At 40.3% G+C, this 25,485-nt stretch overlaps 1 protein-coding gene across 2 annotated transcripts in view; it reads right to left on the reverse strand.

Annotated features, from left to right (window-relative positions):
• The window catches only part of EZH2 (enhancer of zeste 2 polycomb repressive complex 2 subunit), a 57,898-nt gene extending 33,487 nt beyond the window's left edge, over positions 1-24,411 (reverse strand). The window contains exons 1-3 of one of the 2 annotated variants that reach the window (XM_081102726.1): positions 24,283-24,411; positions 5,265-5,388; positions 4,572-4,700 (exon numbers count right to left, since the gene is read on the reverse strand). In XM_081102726.1, the coding sequence (XP_080958852.1) occupies positions 4,572-4,700; positions 5,265-5,381 (246 nt within the window). In that variant the 5' untranslated portion in view covers positions 5,382-5,388; positions 24,283-24,411. The remainder of the gene's footprint in view (positions 1-4,571; positions 4,701-5,264; positions 5,389-24,282) is intronic. The other variant, XM_081102727.1, reaches the window with a different exon arrangement.
• Positions 24,412-25,485: the final 1,074 nt, after the last annotated feature.

A 25,485-nucleotide genomic window follows, 5' to 3' on the forward strand; every position in this document is an offset into this window, starting at 1 on the left:
GTGGGGAGCATGCAGGAGGCAGCCAATCAATGATTCTTTCTCATTATTGATGTTTCTATCTCTCTCTCCCCTCCCTTCTTCTCTGAAATCAATAAAAACATATTTTGTAAATCATTTCAGATATCACTAGGAAGAGCAAACCTGTATGTATTGAAAAGTAAAGACATTTTATTCTTCACGAATATGAGGACTAGGAGGCCTTTCTGATGCTTCTTGTATATCAAGCATTTTGAAGAAGCCCTATGTTTCAACATCCATAAAAAATTCTCACTCTTTTCATTAGTAAACAAGACACAGAATTCTCCTAGAATATATAAAAATGCATATTGGCAGAATTTTTAAAATTACAAAACCAATCAAACCACTAGCCCAGAAGATAGACATCATTTGAGCAAGCATCTTTCAGTCATAATCTGTATAGGTAATTAAAGCTTGATATAAAGAATCAATGAAGGAGAAAGTGTCTTGTGGTATTTTTTAAGCAAAAAAATGGACAAAAAGAAATGCCCTAGTAAGAACAACTACAAGAGTAATTCTTAAGCCAGCTTCTTCATGAAAACTGGAAAAACAGACTCACTGAAGAATATAACTACCATAATACAGACTTCAGGAGACAAAGGAGAAAAGTCACCTGGAAACGACATTCGATGAACAGCCACAGCCACACATTATGGCACTAAAGCATACATCCCTTGGCTTGTAGATAATGACATTTTTAAGGCCCTTAAAAAGATCATCCAAAGAACAAAGGAAATAAGTATAAAATACTTATTATAGTCTGTCTTCAAGGAGTCAAAATATTTTTTAAAAGAAATACAAAAATAAACACATACCCTATATTAAATTCTACAGGTAACACAACTTAAGGTTCTGTAACCTCAACACCAAAAAACAGGTACCAAAAAGTATCTTAAAAGCACATCAAGAAAACAATATACTACGGATGGGTCTCTAGGTTCAACTGCAGAGTTCCCTGATCTGAAGTAAGCATCTACAGCAGTCACTTCATTAGATCAGAAAGTAAACTTGCCAGACATTCTTTACTACAATAGCCTCGATAAAATCAGTCACTTTACTAGTAAAACTGAGAGTAACTACCAGTACAAAGAGAAGAAAGTAGAACACACATAAAAAACTGAAAATTGCCATTGGATCATCATCATGCTGCAAAGACTTTAAACTGAAGACAGGATTACCAAGGATCAGCTTTATAAAGATGAGCAGTTCATTAAATCAATGTTACAGCGCTTTCAAACGGTAAAAGCCACAGACCTAGATGTTTGGATCAACACTGCAGTCCAAAATCCCGCCAAGCCTACTACTAAGAAAGTCTGCAAAACAGGCTAAATCTTTTTTAACTTGTTCTAACCTACTTCAGACTCCAACTTTCAGAGCATATAAAAGAAATCATTATGTAGCTGGAAAGGCTCAAACTTAAAAAAAAAGATAATGGTTATATTCTCATCTGAAAAGTAAGGTGACTAAATTCTTTCCAGCCCTTAAGATTTTATTTATTGTGATAACACCAAAAAGCTTATCACAAACTATATAAACCTTCAGTTTCCAAAATCAGGGGTGATGGTTTGAAAGTGGGTAAGGATGGGGGGAGTATAAGGTACACCATTTGAAGCAGATCAGTTATCAAGAGCAGCTAGAACACCAGAGCCTGGCCAGGCCAGAGTTCCATGCAACAGAAATTGAATTCCTGAGGCTGGGATTACTTCCCTCCTTTTCCCCTCCTATTCTGTGGAAATTGTATTTCTCAACAGGCATGGGGTACTAAGTTTAGAAAACAATCTTTTTTAAATGCTAGTTTCTTCTCACAATTTCTCACATAAACTCACAATATCTTTACATGCAATGTTGTTTATCTCCATTTGATAAACTTAAAAGAAATTTTCAATTAGTAAATATTCACTTAAATATATTGTATTTGCAAGCTTAACACCAAAAATTATATTATGAGCAACTGAAATTATACATAATGAACTTTACTAATTTTTAAAAATGTTTTTATTCATTTTTAGAGAGAAGTGAGAAGAATTGAGAGATAGAAGCACAGATGAGAGAAACATCATTGATTGGCTGCCTCCTACACACTCCCCTACTGGGGATCAAGCCCAGAATCTGGGCATGTACACTGACTGGGAATCGAACCCTGACCTCCTGGTTCACAGGTTGATGCTCAACCACTGAACCACACCAGCCAGATTTTATCAATTTTTTAATGTGTCTGAGCAAAGTGTACTCTCCTGGGGCCACATCAGATCATTAGAGCAAGCAAACTGACTTAGCTCTTCTAAGGCTCAGTTTCCTCAACTGGGGAAGAAGGTATAATACAACCATCATAAAGATTAAATGAAATAACATGTACACAGTACCTTGTATAGTACCAGAGATCATTACTGCTGATAATTTTATTGTTAATGTTAATTGGGCTTTTGATAGCATTTTGAGATTTGTAATGGGTGGCAAAAATAAATATTGCATGTGTTTCTACTTTATTTCTCCAAATTTATAAGATTTATTATTCTTTCAGGGAAGAAAAAAAATTAGGAAAACTTCACCTCAAATTTCCAAAAGGTCACCAGATCAAACTTTTACAAGAATTACTTAGAAATCCCTTACGAACGGTCTGACTGGCAAAGAAAAAAATCCCTCTTACCCCTCATATATTAATAAGTCATCACCTCCAGCGTGTACAGGCCCTGACCTATCCCAGATGGTGAGAGGGTTAGTAGCATATCATACATATTCAGACAACTGCAGGTCAGAGCTTTAAAGAGTAGCCACCTGCCGAAACCGGTTTGGCTCAGTGGATAGAGCGTCAGCCTGCGGACTGAAAGGTCCCAGGTTCGATTCCGGTCGGGGGCATGTGCCTGGGTTGCGGGCATATCCCCATTAGGAGATGTGCAGGAGGCAGCTGATCGATGTTTCTCTCTCGTCGATGTTTCTGACTCTCTATCTCTCTCCCTTCCTCTCTGTAGAGAATCAATAAAATATATTTAAAAAAAAAAAAAAGAAAAGAGTAGCCACCTGACAAAATGCATAAATGGCTAAGAACCATCCCAAGTCAGGTGTCACCACTGAGACTACCATACCATCAGAGGTCATGTCTATAGCACACTGGGCTGCTGTGACAGTGCTGACAAGTCTTCGAAGCCAGTGTGTCAGATTCACAGATCTCATACAATAGCAAAGTAGTACTTGATTATCACAATATTATATTTAAAATGGCTACTCATTGCCCTGGCTGGTATGGTTCAGTTGGTTAAAGCTCATCCCATGCACTAACAGTTGCTGGTTCAATTACCAGTCAGGGAACATGCCCAGACTGCGGGCTTGATTCCCAGCAGGGGGCATGCAGGAGGCAGCTGATCAATGATTCTCTCTCTTTCTCCCTTCCTCTCTCTAAAATCAATTTTAAAATATGTTAAAAATAGCTACTCATTGAAATATACTATAGAACAAATTCCATTGTTTAGATCAGCGACTTTCAACCTTTTTCATCTCACGGCACACATAAACTAATTACTAAAATCCATGTCACACCAAGAAATACATTTTTGCCAATCTGGGGGGGCGAGGGGGGGGAGGGGAGGGGAGTATACTTTTGATTCATTCCCACCAAACGGCTATTGTTGTGTTAACTGTTGTCATTTTTTTATATGACAATCTAAGGGAAAAGAGGACAGTGCCTCTGACTGTTCAGGTATTGCATGTCTTAAAAATTCTTGTGGCACACTGAAAACCACTGTTAGATGCTCAGGTAAACAATCATCTACTACGTGGGGTAATCTAAATTCCAAATCACTTTCTTCCCTCTTTCTGCTTGAGGTCCGTTCAGATAGCATCCCATATTCTATGAATCTTCCTATATAAAACAGGTTCTTAAACAGAAATGCTTTAACAAAAACCCAACTGATTGGTTCTATACTGTTTAAGCTTCCGCATTTTCTTTCATCTTATTGCCGCTTGTTTTCCTGAGTTACTGAATCATAAAATCTACCACAGATTTATTACCTTCCTTTAAAAATAGGATTTCTTGGAGTAATTAACATCTCCATCATTCAGAAATGCTATCTATAGAAAGTGAAATTCCAAGTTCTCACACTGAATTTAAAATTCTTTTAAAAAGAGCCTTAGAATTTAAACAAAATGCAAAAAAAAACTTTCTTAGTCTATGAATATGAACGAAAAGGAGACATTTCTTACAGCATGGCTAACTCATATTAATGAGGGGGGAAAAAGACAACTGAGTCAGAAAGCCTAGCTCTAAATAGCGATCTGATAAGGACATTAAAGAGTATTTAATTTAAAAGATTTTTTAATCAATAGTTTTATAAAAATCTATAAATCTCTGTAATAACAGTGAAAGTATGTCAAGCACTAGAGCTCTGTTACAGATATTAGTGTTACTTAAGGCAGCCATTAACAGTTACATATGAAAAAGAAATGGCAATAAAAAGACAGACATTCTGAAGTCAGTGACTTCCTCTCAATAACCAACCAATGTTCCAACAGCAAAACCAGAATGCACTGAAATTACTGCAGCGCGTGAGTTAACCAACCTCCCTGGTCCCGCGCAATGAGCTCACAGAAGTCAGGATGTGAACAGGCTGTATCCTTCGCTGTTTCCATTCTTGGTTTAGGATTTCCGTTCTTTCCAAAATTTTCTGACGATTGGAACTAAACATACTCTTTAAAAAAATGAAAGGAGAAAAAAAAATGTTCATTGTTAGGACATCTGTAGTATCTCTATTATGGGTTAAAATCTAGTGATTTCTCAAAAATATCAGAAACATTCTCTCTAATGCACATAGATTTTACAATAAGCTGTGGTTCCCCAAATTTAAATAATACAAAAAGACCACAGCTATTATTTTATTATGAATGGGAGGGGAACAGGGAATTATTTCCATCCTTTGTTAACTTTGTATTAAAAAACAACAACACAATGACTTTAGAAACATAAAACCATGAAACCCTGTATATTTGGGTCTCAAGTCTACAGGTGCAATGGAAAGGTATAAAAAAAAGATAGTAAATTCCAAGTAGGCTGAAAATCTTTCCGTTATCACTACTATGTGTGGTACAATTTTTATGTTAAGACAGGCCGAGGACCTGAACTTCCAAGTCTTCATTTATCTAATGTAAATATAGCCTGGGCTGAAAATGAACCTTTTCAAATTAAAACTTAGCTTTTTTTCTCCCTAAAGATAACTTCAATTATACATGCATTTTCAAAAAAGACAAAGGGATACCTTCACTTCATCGGCTCGCCTGAACCTCTTGAGCTGTCGCAGTCGCATGTACTCTGATTTCACACGCTTCCGCCAACAAACTGGTCCCTTCTCAGACTTCTTCCCAGTCTGGCCCATGATTATTCTAAAAGCAATGGTTTCATATTAAAATCACTAATCTAACCAGCCTGAATACGATCACTTGTGTTTAAATCCCCAGCAAACTAACAATAAACAAAAGAAATAATACATAATTACACTGTTGACATTTGCAGAAGGGTGCTCATTTGATCTGTATGGTTAAATCATTAAAACATTTCATTCAAAGTACTATAAAGTTTTACTTAATAAAACTTTTAAAAGATATTTTTACAAACACCTAGAGAGCTGCCGTCTTATAGAAATGTGATCCCTTACCAAGAGCTAAGTTTACTATATATCGAACTAGTTTTCCGTTTGTTTTTAAATATTTTTATTTATTTCAGAGAGTAAAGAACAGGGGGAGAGAGATAGAAACATCAATGAGAAAGATTCATCATAGGTTGCCTCCTGCACACCCCACAATGGGGTTCAAGCCAGCAACCTGGGCATGTGCCCTGACTGGGAATCAAACCATGATCTCCTGGTTCATAGATTGATGCTCAACCACTGAACCACACTGGCCAGACCAAACTAGTTTTTAATCTACAAGATCCACGCAGTAGAGCAAAAAAAAAAGAAGAATGTACCCTGAGTTTTCATCAGTACATTACAAGCAAAAATGAAATGAGAATGACAAATCTGAAAAAGGAAAATTTACATACAACAGTAAAAGTAAAAACAGTACAATACACAATAAATGTACAAATTAAAGTATTCCCCTACACACTTTTACATCAGGCCCACCTTAAATACTGTGCTAAAAGTCTGGATTGTTGCCTCTTGTGCCACCTTTGTTCACATAAGGGGTTTCTTTGCCAGCAAAAGAAAAAAGGAATGTGGCAAATGCAAAGTAAATCCTTCTGCCTTATCTTCAGTTGCAGACTCTGGGAGTCAATCACGTTCAATTGTGGGGACAACCTATGGTTCACCAGATGTCTTATTCATACTACAGAGTCCCCACCTTGAGTCTAAATAAGTGTCCTCTTCTGGAACATTTTCTTCTCAAACTATTAAAAGCATACCTGTATCTTCAAAGATTAGAACATTTCTCTGTCAGATGGGTGCAAAGGTGCCATGTTAAGGAGTTTTGCTTTAATTTCTCTAAGAGCGTTGGAAAGCCATTTGGTGTTTTAAGTAAAAGAGGAGGGAAGTTTTCCAACCTGGAAAGGCCAGCTGACTGCAGTGCAGAAGCAGGAGGGCAGGTGGGGAGAACAGAGTGCAAGGTGAGGCCAGGTTCCAAATAAGAGCAGCTCTAATACCACACTGGTGGTGAGAGAGAAAAGGAATTCAATTTACTCACAAGAAAACCTGGTGATGATTTAAATGTGGGGGAAGACAACTTTCTGGCTTGAATAAGTGAGTAGGGTTTCATTTACCTACTTGTTTACATAAAACCCTCTGGCACAAATAAAATTGTCTAAGAAGACAAGATTTAAAGAAAAAGCACAGAGGTAAGAGGTAACTCTCAGTAAGAATATTCAACCACCAAACAGTAACAAAGAATGCAAATTATTTAGAGCTGAGAGAGGGGCAAAGAAAGCATGTAATAAATGATGATTATGACCCAGGCGATGAATATGAATATACAAAAACCAATGAAATACAGAACTTGCCCTTTCGGAGCTGATATCCTGCCTAGAAAGGCCAAAAAAAGAAAATGCACTACAATATATGTACATGGGAAGGTGGGGATAGAGGGATAGAAGTGAGGGTGGGGATGGGGTGGATAGACTGGACTGCAGGATGGCAGAAAAGGTGACAACACAGCCCTAATAATTGAGATGGATTTCACAGTCCAAAAAAGAATGAAAGGAACTCCAAGGTATGAGCAGACACACTCGAGATGGGGCTGTACAGGCTTGCAAACCAAAAGAGGTGGACACCAAATTTGGTAAAGACTCCAAATTACAAGGGCTGAAAAAAATGAGAAGAATGAAGAGATTTCAAAATGTGAGATAAAAACAGTTGAATGAGGTCACAGAGATAGCATTCCTTGTGAAAAGGTTAAAAATGAAGCCTTCCCAGTGGGTTGCTGAAATGGAACAATGATAACAGTCCTTAGAACGGAGAAGATTGAACTCAATTAGATGAGTTCAGGAAGTCAGGAGGAAAGAAGCTAGGAAGACAGTGAAGCAGGGTAAAAAGACACCAAAGTTAAGAATAAATTGGAGCCTCATTTGACACAGACAACAGGGGGGTGAGGGCATGAGTGGGGGGAGGATGGGGGGCAATGGGGCGATAAGGACACATATGTAATACCTTAATCAATAAAGAAAAAAAAAAAGAACTTTGCGGGGCAATTGTTTGCTTTCAAATCTGCTAGTTAACAGGAGCTCAAGTAATTCTATGCAAATTACTTCAGACATTTAGCACTTCAAAGGCCTAGAACTAGAAAGAATAGGAATTTGATAAAAAGGGATGACATGTTGCTCATAAACTATTTCACAACCATTCCCATCTGCCACCTTGACAAATTCTTGGTCCTAGGAGGGAGCACTCTGTACTTGATAAACCTGTAACAGGAACATAGCATTTAGTTTTCACTGATGTGCAAAGTGGGGATTATTCCAATTCTTTCTAAGCTCTGTCTTGGTGAATAGGTATCATTAATTAGTTGGCATTATGTACTGTTTCTGTACTAGAACCCTCCTTGTCTAACATTCTAATACTTTTGTCTCTGCTATTAGTTACAACAAAGTATGTCACAACAAAGCAGTCTCTCAGACCAAGTTTAATTGAGCTAAACAAGTGGCGAGATCAACAACAGAACATTTCAAAACTGAATCTGGAACCAACCTCTCCGGAAGAGGGCATATATGGATAAATTTTCACATTTATAAATATCACAAAGCTCTTCCAAACAAAGTACATGAGTGGAGGTTTTAGTCTATAGGATGAGCTTGTAAATTGAGAGGAAATGAAGAAAATCAGAGTAATTCATTTAGGGGAAATTATCGAAATATAAGGAAAAAGACCTCTGAATTATGATCTAAGACAGCGGTCGCCAAACGGTGGTCCATGGACCACTGGTGGTCTGTGAGGTCCGAAAGGTTGGTGACCGCTAATCTAAGAAATAAATCTAAATGTCCAGACGGTTCTTTGGAAATATAGGGATAAATAGGCAGATCCGTGAAGAATAAAACCTAATGAACCATTTTGAAGGTTGTTTTATATAAAACAAACTCCCTCCCACTATCACAGCATTTATAACATTAAAATCACATTTTCATGTTTTTCACCCCCACTTATGTTCTTCAGTAGCAAGAACCATTATGGGCGCAGCTGGTGTGACATGGTTGAGCGTTTGTCCCATGCACCAAGAGGTCGCCATTCACCAAAAGGTCACCAGTTTGATGACTGTCAGAGCACATGCCCAGGTTACAGACTTGATGGGGGGAGGGGGGGGCATGCAGGAGGCAGCCAATCAATGATTCTCTCTCATCATTGATGTTTCTATCTCTCTCTCCCTTCTCCCTTCCTCTCTGAAAGCAATCAAACACACACACACACGCACTCGCAGGAATAACTAGGTGTCACTATTCAGGTTAACTACTAGATCTGACTATCCTAAACAAATAAAGACTAAAAATTCACACTATTTTATAAAACATTTATACTAATTTAGCCATTCTCTGTATTAATATTAAGCCAAATTAAAGAAATATCCTATATAATAAAAAGGTGATATGCAAATTAACCCTCACACCCTCACAAGATGGCTGCCTTGACCAGGCTGGCGGGGGGGGGGGGGGGCCTAAACCGGCAGTCGGACATCCCCCCAGGGCAGTGATGGCAAACCTATGACTCATTTTTTTGGTTGATTTTTCTTTGTTAAATGGCATTTAAATAGATAAAATATCAAAAATATAAATCTTTTGTTTTACTATGGTTGCAAATATCAAAAAATTTCTATATGTGACACGGCACCAGAGTTTAGTTAGGGTTTTTCAAAATGCTGACACGCCGAGCTCAAAAGGTTCACCATCACTGCCCTAGGGGGTCCCAGATTGGAGAGGGTGCAGGCTGGGCTGAGGGAACCACCATCCCGCCCCATGCACAAATTTCATGCACCGGGCCTCTAGTTTATTATAAAACTGGTCCTATAGCTGTCATTCTATTATAAGCTCTAATGTTTATTCAGTTTTAATAAAATAGCATCATTAAATATGTGTTGTGATTGTATTTAATTTGTAATGCTTTGGTTTTACCATCAGAAGTTTATATCCGTACATTTTAGGGAACATATTTAAAAAATTAAAGTCAAGTCAATCCTGGAGTTCCATTCAATACTCAATTTTGAAAAATAATTAGAAAGAACCTGGAGTTCTGAAGTAATTCAGGAATAAAGTGATAAGGGCTTTGACTGGGTTGATGGCATTGTGAATGGAGAAAAATGATGGCAAGGACAACCTAAAATTAAAAAGCCAGATGTACTCATATGAGAAGGGATAAAAAATAGATCAAGCCTGACTGGCTTGGCTCAGTGGATAGAGCGTCGGCCTGCGGACTGAAGGTCCCGGGTTCGATTCCAGTCAAGGGCATGTACCTTGGTTGCGGGCACATCCCCAGTGGGGAGTGTGCAGGAGGCAGCTGATTGATGTTTCTCTCTCATCGATGTTTCTAACTCTCTATCCCTCTCCTTTCCTCTCTGTAAGAAATCAGTAAAATATATTTTAAAAAAAAATAGATCAAAAGAGGAAAATATAAAGCCTAAATGAGCCACTGTGATGAAAAAAATTTGGAACTTATAGACCAAGACATTAATCACTCACATGCAGGTATCACCACAAACAAATGGAATTTGTAGAAAGTTCAAACATACACCATTCTTGAGCATTTTGGTTTCAGGACTCCTTTAGTTCATATGGGCTATATCTATCAATATATGGCATATTAGAAATTAAAAACTGATAAATTTTAAAACATCAACTTCATTTTTAAATAATTTAAGTTGATGACGTGGCCGGTGTGGCTCAGTTGGTTGAAGCATCATCCCGTATACCGAAAGGCTGAGGGTTGATTTCCAGCCACGGCACATGTCAAGGTTGTGAGCTTCCTCCCCAGTTGGGGCATGCCTATGGAACAGCCAATCAATGTTCTCTCTCATATCGACGTTACTTTCTTTCTCTCTCTCTCTCTCTCTCTCTCTCTCTATCTCTAATCAATAAGCATATCCTCAAGTGAGGATTTAAAAAAAATAATGTAAGCCAATTACATCCTATCTATAATAATAAAAACATAATATGCTAATCAGACTGGACGTCCTTCCAGACGACCTTCTGGATGAAGCCGGGGCTGCAGCAGCGGGATCGAGGCAGCTGCCGCGGCTGCAAAGGCCTACTCTTGCACAAATTTCATGCATCGGGCCTCTAGTCCTATATAATAAAAGTCTAATATGCAAATTGTCCCCTCAGGCAGTTGTTCAACTGAGAGACTGGGAGTGTTACCTCTCGCTATGACGTGTGCTGACCACCAGGGGGCAGCATGGAACATGGTGGGCGTAGGCAAGACGGTGCTGGCAGCGGGCAGCAGTGCAGGCGCTGCCAACCCCAACAGGCCCCAATGAGAGTGGGACCGCAGAGGGATGGTGGAACAGGCAAGCAGGTGGCGCCAGGCCGAGGTGGGTACGAGCAGGGGCCTGATCACCCCACCGATCATCCTGCAGACAGCAACCAGCGGCGGGGGGTGGGGCTGCTGCCCAGCTCCCAGGCACTGAGGGAGCCAGGCAGGGGGCCCCAGCCCTGACTGATCACCCTGCAGGCAGGTGGGATGGTGAGGCAGGTGAGGGGGGGGCACCAGGCCAAGGCGGGTACCAAGCGGGGCTGCAGAGCTGGGGCTGCGAGACTGTGGGCATGAGCTGGGGCCCGATCTCTGCAGGCCACCCCGAGAGACCCCACCCGTGCACGAATTCGTGTACCGGGCCTCTAGTGTTATGTAAGTAACAGATTTTAAAAGACTATTTTCCTTTAAAAAAAAATCAGTAAGTGGAATTGTTCTACATTTTATACAATTTCTTCAATATCTGTCTTAATAGAAGACATCTGGATTCTCCTATCTGCTTCAGCATTCATCTGTTCCAATATGTTGTCTTGGTTAAAGAATATGGTTAAAGAATATCTATCTCAAACAGATAGATATTTAGCTAGAAATGGCAAGAGTATGTGAATAGCCTTTTGAGGTAATTGTGAAGCTATCTCATGCTTTGATACGACACCAAAACTGTCCCGTGAAAAAGTGGCTAGTTGACCTTGTAACTGAACCTTATAGGTGTTTTTCCAAGACAACCACTACTTTTCTATAAGCAATGGTAGTTTCTTAAAAGATTAGCTGAGGTGTAGAATCTGAAACTATCAATAAACTTGTCCTACTCTGCTTACTCAAATTCACTGGCCTATTTACTTTAAATGCATGATTTTAAAACATCATCATTCCTCATTTAAAAAATACTGGTCCACTGAATTATGCTGATTTCCCAGAAGTAAACATATTTCAAAAAAGTGTACTTGTTAAACCCACTGATTTCATCAGACGCCTTTAAGTATATATTGGGAAACTGTCAAGCTCACAGTGACAGATACTACCCTTCACCACTGACTATAAAAAGATCAACAATCATGGCCTCTATTCTGATTCTCCTGCTGCCTAAAACCACCCCATCCTACCAACCAGCTTCCCAAAGACTATCCCCATGAAAGAAAGATAAACTAAGATCTTGTTCCAGGGACCTTTCACTTCCTAGAATGCCCATTTTTATTTAAAAAGGAGGAAAATGACAAAAATACACAAGCTCACTACTGGTGGACCCAAACATTCCACCCAAATGGCTTGCCAAATGCTGGCAGAAGAAAATTCTGAAACTTCAGTATGAACTTGGAAAGCCAGAAATAGAGATATTATCAACCAGTCAATAAGAATTTATGGAGCACCGAAACCGGTTTGGCTCAGTGGATAGAGCGTCGGCCTGCGGACTGAGAGGTCCCGGGTTCGGCTCCGGTCAAGGGCATGTATCTGGGTTGCGGGCACATCCCCAGTGGGAGATGTGCAGGAGGCAGCTGATCGATGATTCTCTCTCATCAATGTTTCTAACTCTCTATCTCTCTCCCTTCCTCTCTGTAAAAAATCAATAAAATATATATTAAAAAAAAAGAATTTATGGAGCATTCAGAAAATGCTAAATCCTCTGAGAAACACAATTGTGTAAGATACAACAGGTCGGAGCTCCAGTGGCGCAATCGGTTAGCGAGCGGTACTTATAAGATATAACAGGTGACTTAAGTGCCTAAACTTTAGTGGGTCACTTGTACATATGACAACAGACGAGAAAGTATTATGAATAGCATTTGTTTTCAAGAAGTCTTTAGGAAACAGATGTACCAGTGACTAGTAACAAGGGAAAAATAAGGAGAAAAAACAGAGATCATATTTGTAGCCCTGATTTAAATAGTGCTAAAAGGCACAGGAAAATTACAGAAATGTGGCAATCTTAGCTGAATGACAGAAAACATTAACTTGTTACAGCAACACTGAGTAGACAGCAGTCATGTATTTTCACAAAAATAAGATTCCTTTCCTCCTCCTAACAGAAGAATAAATTAAACTCACAAGTTCACCAGACTCTACCAACCAGCATTCCCATGTTTATTTGGAAGTTCTATCAGTTTTACAAAGACAAGTCTGAGAAAAGACATGGCCATATAAATTTATACCAACTGAAGAACTGATAGGTCACAAATGTCTTTAAAGAATGTGCTTGTCACATGAAACTCGCAGCCTGCTGGCTGTATATGGCCCACAATGAATATTTTTGTGGCCCAACCAATATAATGGTATGTAAGACACGTTCTAATAAATGTTTTGTAACTAAAAAAAAAAAAAAGAATGTGCTTGAACAATATATAAAACAGATTAACTAAATTTGCATCTAGAGGTTAAAGTTTTCTTTGAAAACTATGCTAATCTATTTTATAAACTAAATCCTTGCATTTTGTTGGTTATGTACTCAGTTTACTGAGACACTGTTAGAAGAGAAATAGAAAAATTACAAACCAGAAGAAACAAAAACTATGATATACAACTCATTATAATTCAAGGATGAGCCATGAAACACATATGATGTCTTCAACACTCCACTTGACACAACAGAATGAAAAGGTAGGTGAAAGTCTTATGCCAGATTTTCTTCCTTTAGAAAGTCTATTTTAAATCTTATACCTCAAATAAGCCAATATCTAATACAAATTTAACCTACATTAAACAAAATTTTAAGAGAAACTCAATTTAGGTATATACAAAGAATCTGCCCACCATTCCAGCCAATTAGTATATGTGTATGCCCAAGTGAGCATGAACTAGGTAACAGGAATCTGCTGTTTCTACAATCTGCTCTGCATGTCCTTCACTGTACTTAGCATCTCGAAGCTATTCTAGTGCTAAAAGACAAGCATTTTTCAAATAGCAATGGCCTCTGAGTTCAAACCAACTGTGCTCAACAGAACAGTGATCTGTTCTCATACTGATAGAGTAGGCAGACATGAGAAGAGCAGGAGCGATAGGCCAGATACAGAATGTTATCAGGGCCAAAAGTCCCCAGGTGCCTAGCAATGGGAAAAACTAGAGAAAACAACAATTATAGGCTAGGACAGTGATGGCGAACCTATGACACGCATGCCAGAGGTGACACGCGAACTCATTTTTTTGGTTGATTTTTCTTTGTTAAATGGCATTTAAATATATAAAATAAATATCAAAAATATACATCTTTGTTTTACTATGGCAAATATCAAAAAATTTCTATATGTGACACGACACCAGAGTTAAGTTAGGGTTTTTCAAAATGCTGACACGCCAAGCTCAAAAGGTTCGCCATCACTGGGTTAGGACCTCACCCCCAGGGTGCCCTTTCCTCCCCTAGCACGTAGTCAAGCAGTTGGTTTAGAGCAGGGGTCCTCAAACTTTTTAAACAGGGGGCCAGTTCACTGTCCCTCAGACCGTTGGAGGGCCGGACTATAGTTTAAAAAAAAACTATGAACAAATTCCTATGCACACTGCACATATCTTATTTTGAAGTAAAAAAACAAAACTTCAAAAAAAAGGCTCTCCTAACTTAAAAAAAAAAAGGCCCTACTAACTGCAAAATAAAAAAAAATAGACCTCCTAACTTCAAAAAAAAATAAATCCTAACTTGTTCTTACCTCGGTTCTCAGGCAGCAGCAGGCTATGCACAGGCAAGCTCATGGCTCGTCAGATCACACCCGAGACTGAGAGGAGGAGTTGAGAGACAGAGAGAAGGAGGGGAGTCGGAGAGTGCGGCGCACATTCCACACATGCGCACTGCGGCCCGGGATGAGTCGGCTGCTAAGCAACAGGCAGTGGTGGCAAAAACACCCCGCGGGCCGGATAAATGTTTTTGGTGGGCCGCATGTGGCCAGCAGGCCGTAGTTTGAGGACCCCTGGTTTAGAGCAAGCATGTCAAAGCATGCGGCCCACAACAAATATTTTTGCGGCCCAGCCAATATAATGGTATGTAAGAAACGTTTTAATAAAAATTTTTTAACTTAATGTTTACAATATACTGTTATACATAATTGTTAGTAACAAACTACAATGTTTGCTAATGACTGATTACTATAATCCTGTTGCATTCATTTCCCTTACGCGACTTACGTGCAGGCGTACCATTTCTCTCCACTAATACTAGCAGCAAATATTTTAGCAGCTGATTGCCACGTCATTAAGTCTTGGACTGACTTATTTGGTGTGCACAACAGGAAACATTTCGCTTTCAGAGAACAAGAAAAATAGGTTTATTTGGATTACACTTCTTAATTTGTGCAGTTATTCAGTGTGTGGTAAGTTAATGTTCAAAAAAAATATTAATTTTTATTAAAATGTTCTATTATTTTATGTTAACGATTACTCATTTATTTCAGCCCTTTGTATTCAGCATGTCTCTTTCAAAATAAACGTACGTTTCTATGAAAATTAAAGCTTTTGTTTTTTTTGCGGCCCACATGAACTTAAACGTTATTTGGCCTGTGTTAGCCTTTGAGTTTAACATGCTTGGTTTAGAGTCTCTTAGAGAAGGCCAGAGAATAGCCTCAAAGGATTCCCATACAACAGGAGTCGGTGGGGACAGGCTCTAGTAGGTCAGCTTAAAAAGGAATTAGCCCCTTTTAGAGTGTACTTCCACTTTGCTTGCTGGATAAACTTCCTCTTGCACTAGAGTTCTAGGCTCTGAATTCTTTCTCAGCAGACCTCAAGAACAGAGGTCCAATATTGCCACTAACAATACTAGAGGAAAGCTGGGCTGGTTTGGGACCTCAAGAGAAAGTTATTTATGATATGGCATCTTCCTAGGAACTTTTCATGGGTAATTCTGCTAACATACTATTGTTGCCTTTTACAGTGACCTTATATTCAAACCCCCCAAATAAGATGCAATGCTTTCTCTATACTAATCCCAGAACCTCATTATCTGGTAGTTTTAGTACTGGAGTTTTAGTGGAGGTCACAGAGAGGTAAGCGTGCTTGAAAGTACCATTTCTTTCATCTGTGGACATCCCATTGAGACCCCTTGGAAACTTCTCTGGCTCACCTCAGCCCTGAATTCATTTTCTTGCTAAGAACAGTAGTCATTTAGGACAAGATGGAAGTAAAGGAGGTAGGAGCATTATGAACCATAGGCCTTTCATTACTTCCCTTTACTTAGCATTTATCACAAATGTACTGCTGAGGTACTATAAAACTTCAAACTCTTCAATATTTACAATCAATGATATTTCTCAGTATTTGTTTTAGCAAATATATTGTCTATTGAATTGATTCGTATAAAATGACTTGTCACAAATAAGCCCTGAGAAAACACATTTTTGAATCTCCAAAAACCTATGGAAATGGTGTCAAGGCCCAGCAGGCGTGAGTATGAGTACGAGTACCAGTACAGGAGGCAACCAATTGATGTTTCTCCTCTCCCCTTTCCTCCCTTCCTCTATCTCTAAAATCAATGAAAATATCCATATCCTCAAGTGAGGGTTTTAAAAAAAAAAAGGATAAATTTGCTTTCACATAATTTAATTGAATTTAAACAATTATGCTTCCAGTATTAACATTATTTAACTTGATCTGTACATTGTCAAAATATACAATATCAATGTAGAAAATTAAAGAGAAAACACTTGAAATAAATCTGACAGAATGTATATCCAGTACACAGACCTCTTACAATTCAACAAGATAAACCCATTTTTTAAATTGATTTTTAGGAAGAAAGGAAGGGAGAGAGACAGAAACATCAATTTTTAAAATGCTTGACAAAAAAAATGTATGCAAATGGTCAATAAGCACCTTCAAAGATGTTCAACATTCCCTGGTCAGATCTCCAATGGTTAGAGCATCATCCAGTTACACCAAGGTTGCAGGTTCCATCTCCAATCAGGGCACATACAAGAGCAACCAATGAATGCATAAATAACTTGAATAACAAATCAATGTTTCTCTTTCTCTCTCTTTCTCTCACCTCTCTCCATTCCTCTCTTTCTAAAATCAATAAATAAAAATTTAAAAAGAAAAGATACTCAACATCACTGATCACAAATGAAAACCACAATGAGATACTTAACACTCATTAGATGGCCAAATTTTAAAAGACTGGCATGGAGACACTAATTCCTTGTCTGTTACACCTACAACTAAAATTATAATTCATGAAAAATGGCACAACCACTTAGGAAAAGTTTGGGAGTTCCTTGTAAAGTTAAATCAATATCTACCACATGGCCCAGCAGTCCAACTGCAAAGTGTTTACCCAAGAGAAATTAAAGGATGATCCACAAAAGACACACAAATGATCATAGCAGCTTTAGTAATAATAGCCCCAAACTGAAAACAGCCCAGGTGTCCATCAACAGGTAAACGAATAAAAACAGTATAGTGATACAATGGAAGACTACTAAGAAATAATGCACAAATAAAAAGTACTAATACAAACACACAATAAATCTCAAAAATATGCTTGATGAAAGAAACCAATCTCTTTGCCGTAACCGGTTTGGCTCAGTGGATAGAGCGTCGGCCTGCGGACTGAAAGGTCCCGGGTTCGATTCCGGTCAAGGGCATGTACCTTGGTTGCGGGCACATCTCCAGTAGGAAGTGTGCAGGAGGCAACTGGTCGATGTTTCTCTCTCATCGATGTTTCTAACTCTCTATCTCTGTCCCTTCCTCTCTGTAAAAAATCAATAAAATATATATATATATAAAAAAAAAGAAAGAAACCAATCTCAAAGGAGAATATACTGTATAATTCCATTTATGAAATTCTTGAAAAGGAAAAATCTGATGGGTATTTGAGAATGAATGATTGTGAAGAAGCTAAAAGAACTTTGAGATGATAACATTCTATTTTTTTTAAGATTTTTTTTATTGATTTTTAAGAGAATGGAAGGAAGAGAGATAGAGACAGAAATATCAATTGGCTGCCTCCTGCATCTCCCCTACCAGGGATCAGGCCTGCAACTGGGCATGTGCCCTGACCAGTAATCAAACTGGCAATCTTTCTGTGTACCAGTCAATGACCAACAAACAGCCACACTGGCCAGGGCCTATCTTGATTGAGGTGACGGTTACACAGGTATATACATCTACAAACTGCACCATTCAAATGTATATATTTTATTATATATAAATTACCCTTCTATAAAGCTGCTTTTTTAACTAAAAAATGGATACCTTTTTAGAAAGCAATTTGACATCTACTAAAGCTTGAAATGTGCATACTATAGAAAAAGCAATTCTTCGAATAGAAAGTTGTCACACAAATGTTCAGATATATAAGGGTGTTCACTTCTTTTTTTTAAAATATATTTTATTGATTTTTTACAGAGAGGAAGGGATAGGGATAGAGAGTTAGAAACATCGATGAGAGAGAAACATCCATCAGCTGCCTCCTGCACACCCCCTACTTGGGGATGTGCCCACAACCAAGGTACATGCCCTTGACCGGAATCGAACCTGGGACCCCTCAGTCCTCAGGCCGACACTCTATCCACTGAGCCAAACGGATCAGGGCTGTTCACTTCTTTTAAGGAGAGAACACAATGTCCATCACAGAGGGTTGCTTCATTCTGTGACATACATATTCATAAAAACTGAAATACTATGTATTCTGCTTACAACACAACCTGATAGCTTGGAGCAGGAAACAGCAAACTTTTTCTGTAAAGGGCCACATGACTAGTATTTTAGGCCTGGCAGGCCACATCCAGTCTCCTTCCATGTTTTTTGAGGAGTTTTGTTATTCTTTTACAGCTTTTTAAGAAATGCTAAAATCACCGGCATTTCAAGGGACACATACACACACACACACAAAGATAGCCTGAGAGATCAGGATTTTGAAACCAAAGTGCCCAAATTCAAATCCTTATTCTACCAATAACCAGTAGTTAACCAATCTCTCTATCTCGTTATTACAGTATCTACATAAAATAAATGAAAGCACTTAGAACAATGCCAAGCACACAGCAAGCCCTAACAAAATATCAGCTATTTTCTAATGAAATAGATCTCTCTGTAATGCCCTAAAAACGTTGTTTTAGAACTAAATAACTTGATCCCACTTCTGTAAAATATATGTATAAATACATATTCATATGAATACATTGGAAAGTTTAAGGAAAATATACACCAAATTGTTAAGGGTAGGGAATAGTATTATGTACAGAATCAAGAAAGCTTTCACTTTATAAATGCCTAAATTGTTAATATTTTAAACTGAACACATAATACTTGTATTTAACCAAGAGAAATTTCTAAATAAACAAGCAGATAAAGCACATGTAACACCTCTTTCTTTACTTACAGGCCCTAAGCACATATTTAAAAACCTGAGAAGTGTTTAGTTCCGTTAATGAAAAAGCACATCCACTCTCAAAAACAATACCCGCGCAATACCAGTAACTAAGAATCATTTATCACTTTGTCCCAGGTGTAGTGCTAAAAGGTTTCACATGTAATAGCTCATTTAATCCTTTCAACAACCTTATGGAATAAATGCTGCCATTATTATTAAATTACAGACAGGGAAACAGACATCAAGGACAATTTGCCAGCTCAGAACTGGAACCAATGAAAAACAACTCCAAAAACCACACTCTTAAAATACTGTCCTTCCCACCCTCCCAGAGTGAACACCACTACAACTCTGGTTAAGAAAGATATCTGCCTATAAAACTACAATTATGTATTTTTATACATAACTGATTCAAATACTCTCCTTAGAACCCATAACTTGAATCATCCAGGAGACCAGTAGATAGTGTAGAGTAGATAATATGGAGTCAAACAATTTAAAGTTAAATTCCTAAATTTAGGAATCCAGCAATTTCTAGCATGGATAATCCTGGGCAACTTCTTAACCCCTCTACATAGCAATTTCCTTACCTGTAAAAGTTTTCAGTGTCTTGATGTTAAAGTGTTTTTATTGTAAAATATACATGACATAACATTTACCACATTAACCATTTTTAAGTCTACAATTCAGTAGCATTAAACACATTCAAAATGTCATTCAACCATCGCCATCCTCGTCCATCGCCATTCATCATCCCAAACAGAAACTCTGTACCCTGGCTGTACACTAACTTCCCATTCCCCTGCCCTTCCCTCAGCCCCTGATAACCTCTATTCCACGTTGCCTCTATGAATTTAGTACTTATTCCACAATTTTCTCCTTTTGTGTCTGGCTTATTTCACTTGCAATGTTTTCAAGGTTCATCTAGGTTTTAGCATGTATCAGAATTTCATTCTTTAATATCTAAATTATGTTCCATTGTATGTGTATACCATGTTTTATTTATCCATTCAACCATTGATGAATGCAGGGTGATTTTTGCAAGAATTAAAAATAAAGCATCTGATGTGAATGAAGGATGCGTGCTTGGACCCCAGTAGGGGCGTGCAAGCAGCAGCTAATCAATGCTTTCTCTCATCATTGATGTTTCCATCTCTCTCCCTCTCCCTTCCTCTCTGAAATCAATATAAATATATTTAAAAGTAAAAAACAAATAAATGAACAAGGCATCTGGGAAATAGTAGGCATTTTAGTGTCTTTTTTTGTCATATTTTTGCACCAAATAGCGCAGTGGCAAGATATGGAATAGTGCAACCATCTCAGAAACTTATAAACTATGCCTTTTGAGAGATTATTGGATTTGCTAAATCTACATTTATCGTATCCCTAGAGACCCAGTGCAAAAAATTCATGCATGGGTAGGGTCCCTAGGCCTGGCTGGAGATCAGGATCGATTGGGGCCTTCCTGCCCCCTGCCCCGGCTGCCAGCCAGGGCCTTTCTTCATTCTGCGCTGCCCCCTGGTGGTCAGCACACGTCATAGCGAGCAGTGGAACTCCCAAGGAGATAATTTGCATATCAGCCTTTTATTATATAGGAGGATTTTCAATGATAATGAGCATCGCAATAAGTAATCCGTATTTACACTGGCTGGCCCTATTTCCTTCAGCTTTAGCTTCAAAACCTACCTTGAATTGCTCCAATAAAGAACTCATCCATTGTAACTAGACACCTTGCAATTAAAAGATTTACTATTCTTGACCACTTTCCCCTCCTCATATTTTTGCACAAGGATCATCAATATCAACATTAAATTAAGCAGAAACTATACTCCAGGTATCCAGATGACTCAAGCTTTTCTCTAACTGCCTGAAATACCAAACATGAATACCAATTGTTGTACCTAAAAGATATTCAACTTTCAATCACAGATCATTAGAACTATGAGAAACCTTGAAATTTATTTAGCTTGACGCTTATTTATCTTTGTAATCACTGCCTCTCCAAGAGGGGAAAAAACACACCTTAAGTTGCTCATGACATAAATATTAATATATCCTGTTTGCTTTGCCAGTTCATTTGTCAAATTATTTCCCCATGTTTCTTCATATTTTCTTCATTCATTCAACTATTAAAGCCCTATTCTCTAGCAACTACCAGGTATACAGATAAAAAATAGGACAGAGCCTCTGCCTCAAGGCACTTAAGAGTGTAGTGAAGAAGGCTGCTGCATAAACAAGTGGTTACAATCCAATTTGATACATGCTATAATAAAAGTATGAACAAAGTCCTGTGGAATACAAAAGTGCCTGAGAACTCAGGGTGGCCTCTAGAAGATAATGGTATCATCTGACCCTGAATCTTTCTCTGAATTTAATGAGCTGTTCCTCTACACTCATGCTATCATCCAAACTAAAGAATTCACCTATCCATATAGATTTCTTCATAATTCTACATCATCTGTACTGACACAGACTTAAAAAGCAAATCCATAAATCATTTCTACTTGACCCCAGGTTGCATTAGTTCCTTAGAGGATTTTTCCTTGTTGGTTTTTAAGAAGATCAACTTTCTTAATCACTGTTTATTTAGTCCAATACAGAAATCAATGCACATTCCTGGGGAAATTTGCCTACAATTTTTAAGTGGTCCACACGAAGGTTATAATTTATGTACGCATGCAAGGCAAAGCTGGTATAATGGCATTAGAACTATTTTTTTGCCTAACTACATTAAATCAACAAGTGGGTGTGTTTTTTAAATCACTGCTAATTAAACTGACTAAATGCATTCTCAATTCAGTCAGAAAAGAAAAATTTTTAACACATTTTTAAACTAATTCCCCAAAAAGACTTTAAAATATATCTTGTGGCAAGCACAAAGACAGTAATTACCAAATACAAAATACACAGAGAAAAATTAAAATTTCTTAGCCTAAAATATCCAAATTTCTGTCAAATCTACATAACTAGCTCATCTCGTAACAATGGGCAAGGTTATCAGGACTTTTTAATATATGATTATCGGCAAGTAATCTAAATGTAAACACTTGACAATCTCAGCACTTAGAGCAGCACCAGAAATGTCTGTTCAATTTTGTCCAACTCTGTAAAATATATGTAATAAAGACTTTCACACTGCATTTCTTTTGTCTCCATTTTTATGAAACCATAAGATAGTGGGTACATTAAATCTTCATCAGACAGAACAATGCAAATCAGAAGAGTGCCCATGTGGTTCTAAATTCCTTTTCTCTGAATATATTAATTTTCAACAAAAATTAGAATTTAAGTTGCAATTTTCCTAAGTGTTTCCAGGACTTTAAACATTACGTTCCATAATACACCTCCAAAAAGAGAGAACAGAGGGTTTCTTATATCCTGGACTAGAATCCTATCTATTCCTAATTTTAGAGACTATGAAAAGGAAATAAGATATATCTTAAATACTTTCATTTTCTTCCAAATAAAATGATCAACAAATTAGTCAGGATTACACATTTGTTCCACTTTTTATTCCTACACATGAAGTAGTTGTTAATTATCATGAATGAAGAATAATAAGAAAATAAACTCCAAAACCCTTAGATATATAGGTTACATTAAACTGTATCAGCATTAGTGTTTAAAATTCTGCTTTATGTAACATTAAAACGCTATGAAATTAAACTCATGACCTTTGAAACCTAGAAAGTTACCTTGTAGTAAAATATTTTTAAATACCAAAGATACATTTTTATGTCCAAACGAATTTAAATTTTACAGAGCCTGTGTGATAAACAAAGGAAGTTTAGCTTAACAGTGGACAAGCACACATTCAATTTATTAAGCAACAAACATTTCTGGAGCCAGTGTTTTCCGACTCGCCAACGCTATTGTTCGCGGAAAACAAAATCAATTAACTAAAAACTGTTAACCATACTACCTAAACGCACATTTGTCATAAGCATATTATTTTGATCAACTCTTTCTACCATCTCACTCTTATCCCAGCTCTAAGGATCTGGGGAATACTCGTTGACTAAACGAATAGTTGATTTCGTTAGCACCTGTCGCCATTCTCGGATGTATCGAGTTGGCCAAAACCGCTTGTAATTTTTTTTTTTTAAGATTATGATTCTTTAGAAAGTGGAAACTCACTAGGCACGAGTTCACCAAGTTTCCCAAAATATCGTGCTTCTCCATTCCTCCCGTTTTCAAAAAGTGACCCCGTGGCACAGACTTTGTCGGTGGTTGGAGGGGGTACACAATCACGCGGGAACTCGACCGGAAGCCCTCCAAACGAACAAAACCAAAGGGGAGGACAGCTCGACCCTCCCCTTACATTTAACATAAAAGCCAGACGGGAAGGGGAAGGCAGCCCGGCACAGCGACGGCGTTTTCAGGCTGCTCGGGGGGAAATGTCACAGGTGCGGCCACTCTGGAGTCCGGTCCCCACGAGCCGTCCGGGTCGCCGGGGCCCCGTCGACCCGCGCGCCCGAGGGGCGGGGGCGCGGGGTCGAGCCCGCCCACCCGCGCCCGCACGCCCCTCTCCCGCCTGCTGTCAGGCTCCAGTGTCACTGCCCCATCCTCACGCCGAGCTCCCCCGAGACACAGTCCGTCCTTTGTCTGAGTGCTCACTCGGCGGCGAGGTCCCACCAACTTGTGTTTGTCCCGTCCCACCCAGCGCTCCACACAAAGGAGACTTGGGATCGGGCGGCCAGCCCTCCCCGGACACCCGAGCGCCCCGGCCGGGGCCCGCTCCTCCGAGGGGGGGGGACGAGCACGCGACAGGACCCCTCCGTGCGGCGCACGCCCCTGCCTCTGCCTCGGGTCTCCGGGGTCTGGTACTGTCCGCCCGCGGGGTGGCGCGGACCAGCCCGGACTCACGGCCCCCTTCAGGAGGGGTGTCCCCTCACCCCGCCTGCAAAAGCGGCGACCCGGCAGAGCCCGCTGAGGGAGATACCCGGGCAGGCAAAGCGGAGGAAGGAGGGTCCCGGCGCCACCGCCACCGCCGCCGCCCCGCGCCCGGCTCCAGAGCCCCGCCGGCCGGGTGGCCGCCCGACTGCGGCGCGTTACCTGCGCCCCAGCCCGCGCCGCTCCCGCGCGCTGCTCCCGCGCACTGCCACTGCCGCCCGGGTTTCGCCTTCTGCGTCCCAGTGGGTGTCGGACGCTCCCGGACCGAGCGCCAAACCCGACAGCCCAATCGCCATCGCTTTTATTTGGCCCCCCCGTCCAACCAAGCGCCGCCCCGATTGGCGGGACGCGAGCGGGCTCCCATCCAATCACAGGGCCCGCCGGGCGCCGAGGACCCGAGCCAGCCCCTCACAGAGGCGCCCGTGGGACTCTGCTGGGCCGGGCCGGGGGCGCGCGCGATGGTGCGCGCGCGTGTGGGAGCCGGGGGACGCGGGCCAGTGGAAGCGTCGCTCGACTCTTTGTTCTTTTGCTGAAGGTTCGGCGCCTCTCGGGAAGGGAACTAGAAGCTGTGGAGCCCGAAGTGCCGGCCGCGGGCGGGAGGCGGGCAGGATGTGGTGGCGGGAACCGGCCGGAGGGCGGGGCGGCGCGCTGGCGGCGCTTGGCGGGAACCGCCGCGTCGGAGTTCCCGGGCCGGAGGGGCGGGGCGGGGCCGAACGCCAAGTTTGAACCAGTTCAAAACTCGGGGTAGTAACGGTTTCAACTGCCGCGCTCTTTTCCCCGCGCGCGGAGCCGAGGCTGGGCCGGCTGGCGGACGCGCCGGGACACGGAGGCCGGCGGGACGCTCTGGGACTCCCGCTGGTCCTGGGCGAGAAGCTGCGGCCCTCCCGCGCTCCGGCGGAGCCCACACGCCTCTGCCCGAGCCGGGCGCCCCACCCGGTACTTTTGTGGCTGTGCCCCTTCGGCGGGTCCCGGACCCCCCTCCCACCCCCGGCCCGCTGGTCGAGCCGCCGTGCCCATCGCCTCGGAAACCTGGGCGAGGGCGACATTACAGTTCGTTGAATTTCCTCGCTCAGAACGCCTTGTTCGTATCCGGCCAGTGTTGGTTCACAAGCACGTGTCCGCGGTGGGAATCAAATATGCAGAGTGAGTGTGGCTCGCGGGCCTCACGCTGACACCCCTGGAAAGTGTTAAGATGATTGCAACAGTTTTCAATTATTTAGAAGTGACATTGGGTAAACCTGGCTCAGCCCAGAAGAATTACTATTCTGCTTAGGAGACCATCTCCCCTTTTGCTTAATCTGGCCATGAGGTTAAAGTTATTCCGAATTTATTTTTAATAGGTTGCAGCTACAGGGCAAAATAATC

The sequence above is a fragment of the Myotis nattereri genome, assembly GCF_964212035.1.
Source record: "Myotis nattereri genome assembly, chromosome: 11".
NCBI classification, from domain to species: domain Eukaryota; kingdom Metazoa; phylum Chordata; class Mammalia; order Chiroptera; family Vespertilionidae; genus Myotis; species Myotis nattereri.